The sequence below is a fragment of the Rousettus aegyptiacus genome, unplaced genomic scaffold (assembly GCF_014176215.1).
Source record: "Rousettus aegyptiacus isolate mRouAeg1 unplaced genomic scaffold, mRouAeg1.p scaffold_m13_p_12, whole genome shotgun sequence".
Lineage (NCBI taxonomy): Eukaryota > Metazoa > Chordata > Mammalia > Chiroptera > Pteropodidae > Rousettus > Rousettus aegyptiacus.
In genome coordinates, this window is record NW_023416287.1 from 80259323 (window position 1) to 80273948 (window position 14626).

Below are 14626 nucleotides of genomic sequence, written 5' to 3' on the forward strand. Positions count from 1 at the left end.
TACCATAGATACAAGAAGAAAAAAAAAAGAAAGAAGAAAGAAATAAAAAGAAAAAAGAAAAGAAAAAAAGAAAAGTACAACTAACGGTGACTTAAAACATAAAGTCATTTATTGTTTGCTTAAGTACAGAGGTTGGAATTTGGTTATGGAACACTTACTTTTCATGAATATACCTATTACACACAAGAAGACATGCCTGCTCTTGAATTAGGATATGTGTAAGTCTATCAATATTTTTTAAAATTGATGTCATTAATTACGCCCCACCCAAAGTCATTGGCCTACAGGAAATGTGTGACTAAGAAGAATCTTTAAAGTCCTTTTTTCCTCTATTCTGTACTGCATGCCACTTCGTCAACAAGTCAGAAAACATCAGTTTTCAGACTAATGTGAAGAACCACCTTTGCACGCTGTATCATGTACACTTCTCCTTGTGAGAAGTGGAAAAGTACCAAAGATGTTCTTTTTCCAGTTCCCGCTCATCCAAAAGATTCCTGACAGTGATAATTATGACATTGCCTAAAGCAAGATATAATGTCCTTGGAAGCAGATAAGATTTACTGGCAAGGGTAATTCTTGATTTATATAGTCAAGAGCTACTGAAGTATACTTATCTCTTATGTTTATTTTTAACTCTAGCTAACGCAATAAAGTTTCTTTCCCACGTCCATCTCAATGTAGATACCGACTTAAATAGATTTTAGTCACCATCCACCTAAATTTATCATAATCCAGTAATCTCAATATTGACTTATTTTTGGACAGTTTTGACATTAGTCATCACCATAATCCTTCTGTTTGCTTAACCACAGGATTCTGTAATATTTATAATTAAGGAGTGGCTTCGTAGGCCTTTTTAGAAGCAAAAAACTAAATTCCTAACCTGTGAGAAATCAAGCCTCTGTGATTTTAAATAAGTTTTGTGAAATAGGAGGGCAAGGATTTACATCTGCTCAGAATCCTGGAATCATTCTTACAGTTGAGATAATTTTCTATGTGGCGTTTTTAAAGGGAGCAAATGTTTCCGTTTGTTTTCCCACGATTAGCATAAATTGTGTACTTTGGGGTTTAACGTGAAAGATTTTTTTCAGAAAATAGAGGATTACTAGTTTACGTAACCTGGATGCAATAAATTCACAGTTATTAATTTAACATAAATCCAGTATTTCCTAACTTCTAATCCACAGAGTGAGTACAGACTGCTTTGGAGTTGCTTTTGAGAAACCAGTCCCTTCAGAATGGATGGAAAACAACGGCAGTCTGCTGTGGATGTCGACCAAAACACAACTGAGCTGGTGACTATCGTAAATACCTTTTATTTTTTTGAGTCTAATATTTTTGCTTCCAACATTTAACATTTAACCCTTCAAGAAAATTAAGTTGCAATTTTTTTCTGATGTTTGCTATTACAGGATGAATGGAATCTGAGACGTGATTATCAGTAATCATAAGTGTTGAGTTATTTTGTATGCCAAATAGTGCTTTCAGATCATTTGGGAATTTTACATTAGATTTTTGCCTAAATTTCGATATTTATACCAAAAACCTATAAGGTACCAGTAGACAAAATTTGAGTAGACAATTTTAAATGTTGTGTTTATAGCATGTATCAAGAATATTATTTATATTTCTACATATTCTGATCCAATGAAAATATTTATTCTCATTGGCTTCCTTGTATCTTACTTTAGATACAAGGAAGCCAATGAGAATAAATATTGAAAAATGTCTTATGGTGGAGAAACTTATATTTAAAATGTGTTACTTTAGTAATGTAAAAATTCTATTTCTTAGAATATATAAAGGATCTCATTTTTCATTCAAAAAAAAAATCGCTTCATTTTACAAGTGAAGAAATTAAAAGATTAGGAGTTTATGAGCCAGTGACAGAGCCAGAAATCGAACTCAAGTTTCTCACATACAATCTTTTTATTATAAGAAACTACTTTTTACAAACCTTGAATACAATGCAATAGAAAGACACCTTACTGTTAAACTGTACACCTGAAACTTACTGTATTTCATTAACCAATTTCATCAAAAAAATAATAATTTTTTTAAAAAAGAATATACATTTATTCAACATTAAAAAAAGAGAAAAAGAAATTTTATAATTAACTCGAGGTTGTAGTACCAAGTCAAACAAACTAAATACAAAGATAAGGTTTGACATGAGAACCACTTTACAATTTGAAGGTTGTATTTGTGATCAGTTTAGGAATTAAATAACTACATCACCATAACCTTGATTTATAGGATGTCTCATATGTCAAGGAACAAACTGAACAATGTCATTGCTTTAATATCTTATATACATCATTATATTTCTGTCTTATTCATAATATACTAAATATGAGTTATAGTATGTCCCCATATTCCAAAAACATTTTTAAGTTTATTCCGTTAAGTCAATAATTAGTTAATTATGTTAAAAAATTCCAGAGAATAAAATTAACTTCTGAGACTATGAAAAGAAACAGTTAGAATTTCCCAGTTGTTAGTAATCTGATGGACAACCTCTTATATCTCCCAAAACAAGGGGTAGAAGATATGTATTTTACAATTATTATTTGGATTTATTTTAGAACATTTGGAAAATATAGAAAGTTACAGAGAAAAAATAGCTGCCCATGATCCCTCCCAGAGAAAATCATTGCCAATATTTTGCTTCCTGTTTTCTCCCATCCCTATTTAATGTCATGTTATTGTTTTGGTTGACTTGTTTTTCCACATGAAGTTTTTGTCAATATCCCTATTGTTTTTCCTCCAGAAAATTTCCTCAAACTCTTAATTAAAATTTAGGGAATTAAGAACTTAGACTGCTGCAACTTTTTATAAGAGGACATTTATTCAAGTAGTCTTTTTGTTCCTCAGTAAGGTTTTATGGTTTTCTTTATATAAGTCCTACAACATTTTATATGCTTAATTACTACTGTAAATAGCAGTTGCTAATACACACACACATAAAACAATTATTGTTACATATATTTTCATTTTTATACACTCAGTCAACTTAATGAGTTTTTATTATTTTGATAAATCACATGGGGTTCTGTTTATACACAATCATATCTCATGAAAATAATGTTAGTTTTATTTTCTCATTTCCTTTATTCATACATATTAATGAGAACTTCAGAAAATTACATAATATTGGTGGTAGGAGACATTCTTCACTTCTGACTTTAAAGGAAAGTGCCTAACGTTTTACTGTTAAATATAATGTTGGTCACCGTTTTGAGGTACACATTCCTTCCTACATTTGGGAATTATTCTTTTATTTTTATTTCTTTGAGATGTGTATTTTTTGTCTGCTTTTGTCAAGACTGAATGCTGAAATTTGTTAAACAATCTTTGGGCATCCACTGAGAAAATCATTCTATTTTTCTTCTCTGATCATTTGATGTGAAAAGCATATTTGCATAATTCATATCCTTAAACCATTTTTAGAGTTTCAGATTCTCTTAGAACTGGTTAGCTCCTAATTTAATACATGTTAGAATCACATAATTTTTAAAATATATTTTATATGGCTCGATTTCTGAATAAAATAAGCTTTCCTCATCCTTAAAAACAGGGTTAATTGTTCGTTTCAAATTCTTTCTCTGCAGTTACCCAGAAATCCATACTGTTCAAATGAAGGAACACACTGTGGTTGTAGACTGTCTCATGTGGCCTTCCAGCCGCAGTTGGTAAGGTTTGGGGACTGGGGGAGGTGGGGAGTTTTTGGCAATTCTTTGGAGCAATAGAGAAACAAAACAGGCGGGTCCTGCTCCACAGCCCTCTGCAGGCCTCTGGTCCCCTGAACCCCTAACCAGCCATGCACTTTTGGCCTCACGCTTCTTCTGAGCTGCCACTCCACAGTCTCTGGGCAATGCCTAGAACCTGCAGCCTCCAGCTGTTTATCAGTACTTTATCCTATTCCTCTAAGATCCCATTCGTGCCAGAGATTTTCTATTTTGATGTTTTTCTGAGCTTGAGAAAAGACCTTTTATTTATGTTTAATAAATTAGAATATATTCAATAAATAGTTTTCTGATTATAAAAATCTCAAAATGTAATGTGAAAACGGAAAATAACAGTGAGCAAAAGAATACCTGCAATTTTTCAACACCCAAAGATAGCCAATCTAAATGTTTTTCTGTCTAATCATTATTTTTCTACCTATGAGGACTAATTAGATAATTTAATTTATACTGGAATGTTAGTAGTTGATAATAATATGTCTCTGACGGAATTTATGTGCATTCGAAATGAGACCTTATTGCTTTAGTATGAAGGGGTAACTAAGAGGGGATATTTTGCCCTCATGCACTTGTGGACAAAGAGTGTGTGTGTGTGTGTGTGTGTGTGTGTGTGTGTGTGTGTGTGAGAGAGAGAGAGAGAGAGAGAGAGAGAGAGAATTGATATATTGTGTTTTAAATCACAGCGTTTGGAGTAATGAAAAAGGTTAGTCTTATTCTAATTGTAATTATTTACCTAACTTGCCACTACATAATTTGAAATATCCATTTATTATAATACTTTGCAGGTTACAGCAAAACCATGGTCACTCTGGAAAACATTTCTGGTGTGTCTGTTGGCCTGTCTAATTGCTATAGCCCTCGTTGTTCTGGTCTTATATTTCGTCCACTTTGACAAGCCCCTTGGTACCACCATCATCATTCATGCAGATGGAAAGACCAGTCATGTCACCTGCATGCCTAGTTTTACCCCATCTCCTGCTTCGTCGTCCCTGCCTGGATCTCAGGGTACCCTGCCTTCTACCCCTGTGGCTGACCAAAGCTCCCCTACCATAGTGCCTCCATCTACCATGGAGATGACTAAAACTACAGAGGAACATGAAGTCATCATTGAAGATGCATAACGATATTTTTGAGCCCTCGGCCTTCTTCAAATCAGATCAACACTCATATCCTGAAGGAAGCATGTCCAACCTGTTCTGTCCTCATTGGCAAGAGGTTATAAAATATTTGACTTCATGAGATCTTGCCTCTCTTACTCAATCATTTGCTGAATTCCCGTATGGTGATGATTCAGTCTTGGGCATGTCAATGTTCAAATGATCGGAAAAGAAAAATGTCAGCCGAGCCTGATTGACTCATCTAGGCTGAGACCCAGAGTTTCTTCATTTTTTCTGTTCAATCAATCTCATTTATCACTAACGAAGATTTCCACTGCTGAAGAGGCTGTCATGTGGACCCTGCTCTAGATAGCTCCCTGTGTGCTGGTTTTTAAGCCAGTATTTACCATCTGTTGTTGATTATTCCACAATCTATTTTCAGCATTTGATTCCAGTAGGAAAAGAAGAAAATGTTCAAAGTGGTTGATGTGCACAAATTATTAAACACCTATTGATTATTACAGAAGTATTTTTCTTATTGGGGAATTCAGAAAAAGAAGGGAGATTGGTGAAGACAGAAATAATCAAGGACAGTTTCAGAGAAGGGCTCAAATTTGGAAAAGGGTGAATGTTTAGATTTAAGTAGATATAATTAAAACAGAAAAGGAGAGGGCTAAAGGAGTTTAATAGATTTAAAATCAAAAGCAATCATTTCAAATGCAACAAGTGATATACTTTATATATTTGTACTTTTTTTAACCAACATTATCAATATTATTTTCCATATTTGATATTTTGCTTAATCTCTAAAGTACTATAAACTACTAGTTATAAAATTTGAGCTTTTAAATTGTTTTATACTTTAAACTATAACTTTGAGAACACATTGCTTATAATTTTCTATGAAACACAGACTCTCGTTCAATATTACTTATACTCTGAGTGTTTGATACTTAGTAAAAGCATAAACATTTCAATCAGGAAAAAACTTTAGAGCTAAAGTAGGCTGCCCACTCCACCCTCAACCTCCAAACTTCACAAAAGGGATAAATGTCCCAGAGCAGGGGCCAGGGCTCCTAGTCAAAGATTGGGATACAGTGAGTTGTCACTTGAGCCTGAATCTCCAGCTTACAACTTCGCATTCTCTTTGGCACACCATTAGAGTTTTCGAATGTGTTGCTTTGTTTTTCAAGATTTCCTAAAGTAAAATATTTTGTGTTCTATATAATTCTAGGTTGATTTGCTGCAGTCAATAAGAAGCCATGTGAATTAGCATAACCTTGAAGCCTTACTGGATATTTAGGCAGTACAAATAAAAGATTAGAAATGCGATCATTCATTGAATAGTTGTTATTTATGAACAGCTAATATTATTTCTCAGACACTGTGGAATGTAAAAATTTGAGCCTTTAAAGAGTAATTTTTTATACCACAAAAATTATTCGGCAATAAAATTTTAAAATGATGAAAGATATTACATAAATTTTAGGAAAAAAAATTCCTAGATAAGATTAATAAACAGTATAGTTTTAAACCAATTTATTTCTGTACTTTTGATGTAAATGCTTGTAAAGAAGAAAGATTAAAAATTCACTAGGTAAAAATGTGCTTGCTTATATGATTTAAACTCTGCTTTGTGATATAAAAGTAATAAGAACTTTAGAAGTTAAAGTAAATTTAGGAGTTAAAGTAAATTTAACGCTCACAAAAAATTTTTAAAAAGTTTTGTATTTTAGAAGCCATCGTAAGTAACTAGATGTTTGATAAGAGATGTTGTTTTCTTCTTTGACTTTTAGGTATAATATAAAATACAGTTTCATAATACAGGAAGGATAGTTTCTTTGTGTTTAAAAGGAATCTCTCTTAGCAATGAATTTCCTGTGTTAATTTTAGAGGAAATTATTAATATTTGATATTTTGTTTAATCTCTAAACTACAATTATTCATTTGGAGGATATTGGGACTAAGGTAATGTGAGGCCATCTAGTTTTTGTACTTTGTGAAATAGAGATATAAATGAGCTCCTGGATTCTTTTTTTTTTTTTTTTTTGCTTTAGACTTTTATTGTTTAATAAAATATTAAAATAGTAAACAGAGCTGTGGAAAATATCTTCACAAGTTAAAATACATAACTTGAACAAAAATTTAACTAAGTATTATAAAAATACTAAGTGAGGTATGCATATTCAATAAATAAGTAATCCTCCAGTTTTAATAATTTATTCAGAAAATATTAAAACCATACATATGTTCTAATATTTATTATTTAAAAAAATTATCCACCATATTTGAATAATGGTAATATATTTCAAATCAGTCAGGAAGCTTTTCTATTTAAAACATCTTCTACAAGGACTTTTGTGAGCCCATCATTTGTTCTTAAAAGCAAAGTAATTCATGTAGAATTAAAATGTTAACTTTGCAAATACACCTTGCCTACTATGAGTGTAATTCACTTCTTTGGATGCTTTACTAAAAAAAATATTCCATTGGCATTTAGTTTCCCAAATAAGTCCATTTATCTATACAAAATATTTACTGTTATAGGTAACCCTGCTCCATGATGATGTTCACAAATATTTTAGAAAACCCTGTCAGAAGGTATACTATTTAAGCTGCTCACTTTGATATTGTGCAGTTTCAAAAGCTTTTTGAATTTTGGAAGCATCCGTACTTTGCAACAAATTATTTGTGATGTTTCACCTGCTTAGTCTTTAAGTTTTTCAATAACTCCCCAAGCTTCTCATTAATTGCCATTATAGTGGTAGGTATCTAATATCCATGTATGTTCAAGTCAAATACGTTTCTTCTAGTTTGTCGCCTCTCTCACTGACTTTTGTCATGGCATCATGGGAGAATTTTCTGAGTTTTGTAGAAGTCTCTTTGTCCTTCAACATGGTCCTTCGCATTAACCAATTCCTTTTTAAAATCACAGGCAACATTCACCATTTTCCCCGCCAGTTTCAATTTTTTAAGTTACTTTTCCCATTCGTACTGGCTTCATCTGAGGGTTCCACCTTCTATTGCTGTCACATTTCTTGAACAGGACGAGTTTTAAAATGTCCAGAATGTACCTCAAGGCAAAGCAAACAAACACACGGTATATTAACAATACAAAGAAGGAACTAATATAATTGTGTACAGAGGGTAGATGTCAGCAAGATGGCGGCATAGGAGGCAGCAGCCTCTGTTCCCCTACAACGATCATCCAGACAGACAGCTATCCATGAACGGCCCCTCTAGGAGCGCTCTGGATTCCACTTAAGAAACTTCAGCAACGCTGTAAATCACACCACCTGAGGGTCATTGCAAGTCAGGAGAAGGAAGACAGCCGCGTTTTGCCTGCATCAGCCCATCTCCCACGCAGGCATTGTTCAGCCCCAAGAGAGAAATTCCCAGCTAGAAAGAGTTCCCCTGCCAGGAAAAAATGAGCAGGTTGAGCAACCAGTTTCCACAGCCCTTCAGGGCACGGCTCAAAGATCTCGCTTTGATTTCACCCCACACAGACTGGCAAAGCTGAGACATGTAGAGATGGCTAAGAACAAGGAAGAAAAGCAGATACTACCAAGAGCAGCCATGCAGCAAGAGTCATTGTGGTTCACAGCAACCGGCTTTACAGATAAATCCAGAAGTTTTTGTCACTGAAGAAGGAACCAATGGTCAGCACAGCTGCAGAGGACCACCTGCAGATTTCACCAGCTTTTGTTTCTCAGGTATTCCTACCAGTCACCCGAATCCCCCTACTCCCTCCCATCCCTGCCCCCACTGAAGCCGGGGAACTGCACCAGCAGCCAGCCCATTTCTCTGTGGCTACGGGAGTGTAAGATGCCAGCCCAGACCCCCATAGCTGATGCTTACCACCATGTACATGCATGGGGATAGCCCCTCTAGCTGTGTACTTGCCCTCTCCCAGCCTGATGCCTGTCACTAGGCTCCACTGTTATGCCAGCATTTGGAGAGAGACTGTGCAGCCACAAGAGAGCGTGCTGACAGCTAGGGCCCCATAGCTGCTTATGGGCCCAGATCTGACCATATTTTCTGTCACTGGCCTGTACCACTGTGCTCACCTGCATGCTCTAAGCCCGACCACTGTCACCAGCCTCCATTGCTGTGCATCCGCAGTAAAATGCAGCAGCCACAGTTATACATGCTGACAGTAAAGACCCCCACAGCTAACAGGATACTGCAGTTAGCTGAGGTCCTGGCTGCCTGCCTTGGCTTCCACCATTGTGTGTGTGTGTGTGCGTGCGTGCATGCAACAGACTCTTTGTACTACATAGCCACCTGTTTCTGGCTGCTGCGGCCAAGTGTGTATATACCACCATCTTCGGCCACCACTGCTCGCTGTTCTGGTCCCTAGTCACTGGACCTGGAGTTGCTGCTAAAGACACCAACAGCTTTTGCAGACACAGCAGACTCCTCGCAGTGTTTGACAAAGACCACATGGTTGTGAATGTTGTGGTCCCTAGCCGCCTGAATCAAAGAGACAGCATGCCCTTCTGGACCAAGTGCTGCCACATAGTCCCACACTTGGCGCCTTATACCACTAGACTCAGAGTCGCAGTATGTTGCAATGTACTACCATTCACAAGTGAAAGTCTTTCCATGCTAAAGTTAGTCTACAAAATCTGGAGAGGTGACTGCTTCTTCAAATATACAGACACCTATATAAGGGTAGAGAGATTATGTAGAATCAGGGAAATATGAATCTATCAAAAAATACAATAAACTTCCAGTAGCTGGCCTGAAAGAAATGGATTTCTAGGGATTATCCATCAAATAAATTCCAAATAACTGTTCTAAAGATGCTCAGAGAACTACAAGAAAACAGATAAATAATTTAACAATATCAAGGAAACAATACAAGAACAAAATGAGTTCAACAAAGAGACAGAAAACATGAAAAATAACCTAATAGAAATTTTGGAGCTGAAGAATACAATGATTGAACAGAAGAATTCAATTGAGTGCTTCAACAAAAGATTTCAACAAGTGGAAGAAAGAATCAGTACACTTGGAGACAAATCAATTACTATTATCCAATCAGAGGAAAAAAGAAAAAAATGAAAAAGACTGAAGAAAATCTATGTGATCTACAGGATACCATCAAAATAACCAGTTTTCAAATTATTAGAGTTCCAGAAAGAGAAGAGAGAAAATAGATGTCAGAGTTTATTTACAGAAATAAAGGCTGAGAACTCCCCGAACCTGGGGAGATATGTAGATATCGAAGTTCATGAAACTCGTAAGTCACTAAATATAGTCAACTTAAAAAAAAATATTCTCTCCAAGACACATTATAATAAAACTGTCAAAAGTCAAAGACAAAGAATCTTAATCTTAGTCTTCTTATTCAGCTGGAAGAACTCCTTTCAGCATTTCTCGTAAGGCAGGTCCAGCGGTGACGAATTGATTGGCTTTTCTTTGTCTGAGAAATTCTCTACTTCTCCTTTTACAAGGGCAGAATTACCCTGATAACATAGATGCAAAAATTCTCAACAAAATATTAGCAAAATGACTTTAACAGGATATTAAAAGGATCATACACTGTGATCAAACGAAAAGTTTCTATACAGCAATGGAAACCATCGCAAAAGTGAAAATACAGCTTTCAGAATGGGAGAAAATACTTGAATCATATATCTGATAAGGGGTTAATATCCAAAATATATAAAGAACTTATACAACTCAATAGAAAAAAAAAGGCATGATTAAAACGCGGGCAGAAGAACTGAATAAACATTTTCCCAAAAAGACATACTAATCATCAGAGAAATGCAAATCAAAACATGAGCTATCACCTTACACCAGTTAGAATGGCTATTATCAAAAAGGCAAGAGATAACAAATGTTGGTGAGCATGTGAGGAAAAGGAACCCCTGTGCACTGTTGGTGGGGATGTAAATTGGTGCAGCTACTATGGAAAATAGTATGAGGGTTCCTCAAAAAATTTAAAAAAGAACTATTATATGATCTAGCAATCACACTTCTGGGTATGTATTGGAAGAAAAATGAAAACAGAATCTGGAAGAGATATCTATATTCCCATGTTCATTCACAATAGCCAAGATCTGAAAACAACCTAGATGTCTGACAAAAGATGAATGACTATATATATATATATATATATATATATATATATATATATATTTATTTCACATGGATGGAACTGGAATGCATTCTGCTGGGTGAAATAAGCTGGACAGAGAAAGACAAATACCGTATGATATCACTTATATATGGAATCTAAAAAAACAAAATTATAAAAACAGAATTGAATGGTGGTTACCAAGGGCTGGGGGAAGGGGACATGGAAATATGTTGGTCAATGAGCATAAACTTGTAATTATAAGATGAATAAATTCTGGGGATATAATGTATGACATGGAGACTATAGTTAAAAATACTGTATCATATACTTGAAAGTTGCTAAGAGGGTAGATCCTAAATGTTCTCACTCAAAAAGGAAATGGTAACTATGTGACATGCGGGTTTTAGCTGAGTTATGGTGGCAATTATTTTTGCAACAAATAAGTGTATCAAATCGATACATTATACACCTTAAACATACACAATGTTAACTATCAATTATATCTCGATAAAGTTGAACAAATAAATAAAATGAAATATAGTGTACTACAACTAGTGTTATCTTTTCTAGCAGCAGAATAGATATGTTTGCTCTGAGGTGTAGTTAGAATTTTAAGAAACACTATAAGCAATAATGCTTCTGTATCAGTTGTATTTGTTTCTACATTGCAGTTGTCCTAAATGGAACACATGGGCTTGTCTTAAAAATGAAACAAGAATCCTTAAATCATTACTTACTATTTCTACACACACCAAGGATCCCTCTATTGCTTAAGATAGAATTCAGCTATAAGTGACAGATGTTCCTAAATGATAGTGAAGATATAGAAGCTATGGAAAAATAATGTATAGAAGTTTCTCTCTCATACACATTAAGAGACTGAAGGTAGCTGGTCCAGAGTTGAATAAAATGATTTCATGGCCTAAACTTCTTTATCTCATTGCTACCCGTGCTCAGCATTTGGCTTCTATTTTATGGTTCAAAATGGTTGTGTAAGCACCAGTCATTATATCCATATTCCAGCCAGCAAAAAGAGAGAAAAAGGGATTGCTTCTTCCCTCTAAGAATATTTATCAGAAGTTACATGTAAAAATTTTATTATATCCCATTGCCGGAAATTAGTCATACAGCCATATCTTGCTGTAAGGAAGACTGGGGAAAGTAACAATTATTCTGGATGTTAGTGTGACCGGCTAAAATTGAAGGTCTATTTATACGGAAAACAAGAAGAATGGCGAGACAAACCATAGTCTCTGTTACAACAATTAAATCCACACCAAATTCTTAATCCTTTTATGGGCCCCAGATACTCTTTAAAACTCTTTTATAAATGTTCGTATAGTTGTAAAATTCTAACAGTGTCTAATAATAATGAGTCAGATGTGGTCAGTTACCATGTCAAAGGGAGCGGACCTTGGGTGTCAATCACACCAGCAGAGGATTCAGGTCTCCAAGAATTTCACCTGGCACAGGTGAGCATCAGAGCTGCTCCCGGAAGGAGTGAGATCATGCCTTATGCCTCTAACACCCAGCCCTGTTCCTGGAACATAGAAACGTACAAAACATTCATTTGATGTGTTATGGCACTGACTACATCCCAGACACATCAAGTAGGAAGAGACTAGAGATTATCCAGTTCACACTCTTCACTTTTGAGATGAAGAGCCCAGAGCCAGAAGAAACCTTGGCAAGTGCTGGCACAGTGCCAAGGGCTTTAACCCTGTTGTCTTGCCTGACAGCACATTAGTGGTAAAGCTGAGATTACGTGAACTCAGATCTTGGGCTCTGCACTAACGAAACCTTTCCACATTACAGTTTCTGACTTCCATTTGGACTTTCTTCTTGCATGTATTAATGTGTTTAACTCAGATTTCATTTATAGCTACCTCATTTTTATATATTTTATTTCTAGTTGGAAGAAAAAAAATCATTTTCTCCAATTAATTTTACTCTTTATATTTTTCCTTCATATCTGCTATTTCACTTTTCATTTTTTTCTGAGAACCAGATATTCATCTTTTAATGTCTTAAAGGATTTTATGTTTGTCTGTCAGCATAGTGCATAGAGCAGTTAAAGTGTACAAACTCTAAAACCAGGCAGCTGTGACTTGAAACCTAGCTCTCTCACTTACTGTGTGACATTTGGCAAATTGTCTGACCTCTCTGTGCCTTATTGGAAATATGTTTCTTTATCTATAAAATAAAGATATTCAAACTTATTTCTCAAGCTGTTTTCAAGATAATCTGCCATTATGGTCATGAAAGCACTTTGCAGCTATAAAAGATCATACCAATAAAGAGCGAGGGCATTACTTTTACTTTTTTTGGAGGATAAATACTTAATTTTCAACTTTAGGTGCAGCGTGGTTCTATTATTTTAGAAGAATGAGACTATGATGCACTGCGGTTAGTAATAGGGGCTTTTTGAGCAGAAACTTGGGTTTGAATATAAGTTTCATGTGTAAGCCGTGATCTATCTTACCAAGGAGTCGGAGATAGCTGGATATACTGTACAGAGTTTATAAGCTTAAATAAATTAGTACATCGGTAGAATAATAGTACCATATAATTAAGTGCTTACCATGTGTCAATCATAGTAAAATATTTTTATGATTTATTTTAAGTGCCTGGATTATTCATAACTTGGTTCAGGACTCCTCCTAGATAAAATTGTAGAGTGGTGATGTTTGTTTTGAGTGATGTTTCACCCTTTTCTGGAATCCCTTTTACATTTTGATTCCATCCCGCTGACTCAACCCAGTGTCCCTCTTTGGACCTGGGTTTGTTCCCCAGGGGCAGCAGTGGATGCTCTGCACTGTGTCCACCTAACACCAACAACAAAGCGACCTTCTGTCAGGGCCCCACTGCCTCCGGCCTTGTGAACAGACCGGGAACAGCCCAATGCATTTGCATTTAAAAGTTGCCTTCCATACTTTAGCTCAAGGTAGTCACTGATACAGGAAATACTTTGAATGTTATCTTTATAGCATTTAGCATATTTTGTTATTTTTATTCATTGGCATGACTATCGTTTAAAGTTTATGTACTGTTTTGATTGTCAGTTTCATGATGACTATTTGTTCTCAGAGCCTATCAGAGGTACTGATACATAGGGAGCTTTCAAATATTTGTGAAAAGGGAGAATGAATAAATGAGAACGATAGCCAGCTTTTAATGAAGGTTAATCATGCGCCACACTCTGTTCTAAGAGCTATGGTATGTATTAATTTACTGTATTTTCATATAACAACATAGGATGTGAGGATATTTATTATTATCCTCATTTTACCGATAAAGATGTTGAGGTATAGATTGTTTAAACGACACATCTGGTATCTTCTGGCTAGTTACGTGAAAAACCTGCCATGTAAACCTGGGCAATCCAACTCCAGGGACAATGCTCTTTTCTTTAGTTTCAGCTTTATTTAGGTATATAAAATTGTAAGATATTTAAAGTGTATATTGTGGTGATTTAATACACACATACATTGTGAAATAATTCTTTCTCCCATCTAGTTAATTAACACATCGCCTCACTTATTTCTCTCTTTTTTTTTTCTGTGAACTTTTAAGTTCTACTCTCTTAGCAAATTTCAGTAATACAATGCAATATTTCAACTACAATCACCATGTTTTACATTAGATCTTCAGAGCTTATTCATCTTATAGCTGAAAATTTGTATCCTTTTACC

The 14626-nt window shown here is 35.1% G+C and overlaps 1 protein-coding gene across 2 annotated transcripts; it reads left to right on the forward strand.

Moving 5' to 3' along the window:
- The first annotated feature begins 903 nt into the window (after positions 1 to 903).
- LOC107502174 (dynactin-associated protein-like) lies at positions 904 to 6381 on the forward strand. 2 transcript variants are annotated; one of them, XM_036230061.1, is made up of 4 exons: positions 904 to 978; positions 1188 to 1304; positions 3612 to 3692; positions 4532 to 6381. In XM_036230061.1, the coding sequence occupies exons 2-4, from the start codon at positions 1239 to 1241 to the stop codon at positions 4865 to 4867; spliced, it is 483 nt and encodes a 160-aa protein (XP_036085954.1). In that variant the 5' UTR covers positions 904 to 978; positions 1188 to 1238; the 3' UTR covers positions 4868 to 6381. The 2 variants fall into 2 exon arrangements, with proteins under 2 accessions (XP_036085954.1, XP_015984577.1); XM_016129091.2 differs by lacking the exon at positions 904 to 978 and having other exon boundaries at positions 985 to 1295.
- Positions 6382 to 14626: the final 8245 nt, after the last annotated feature.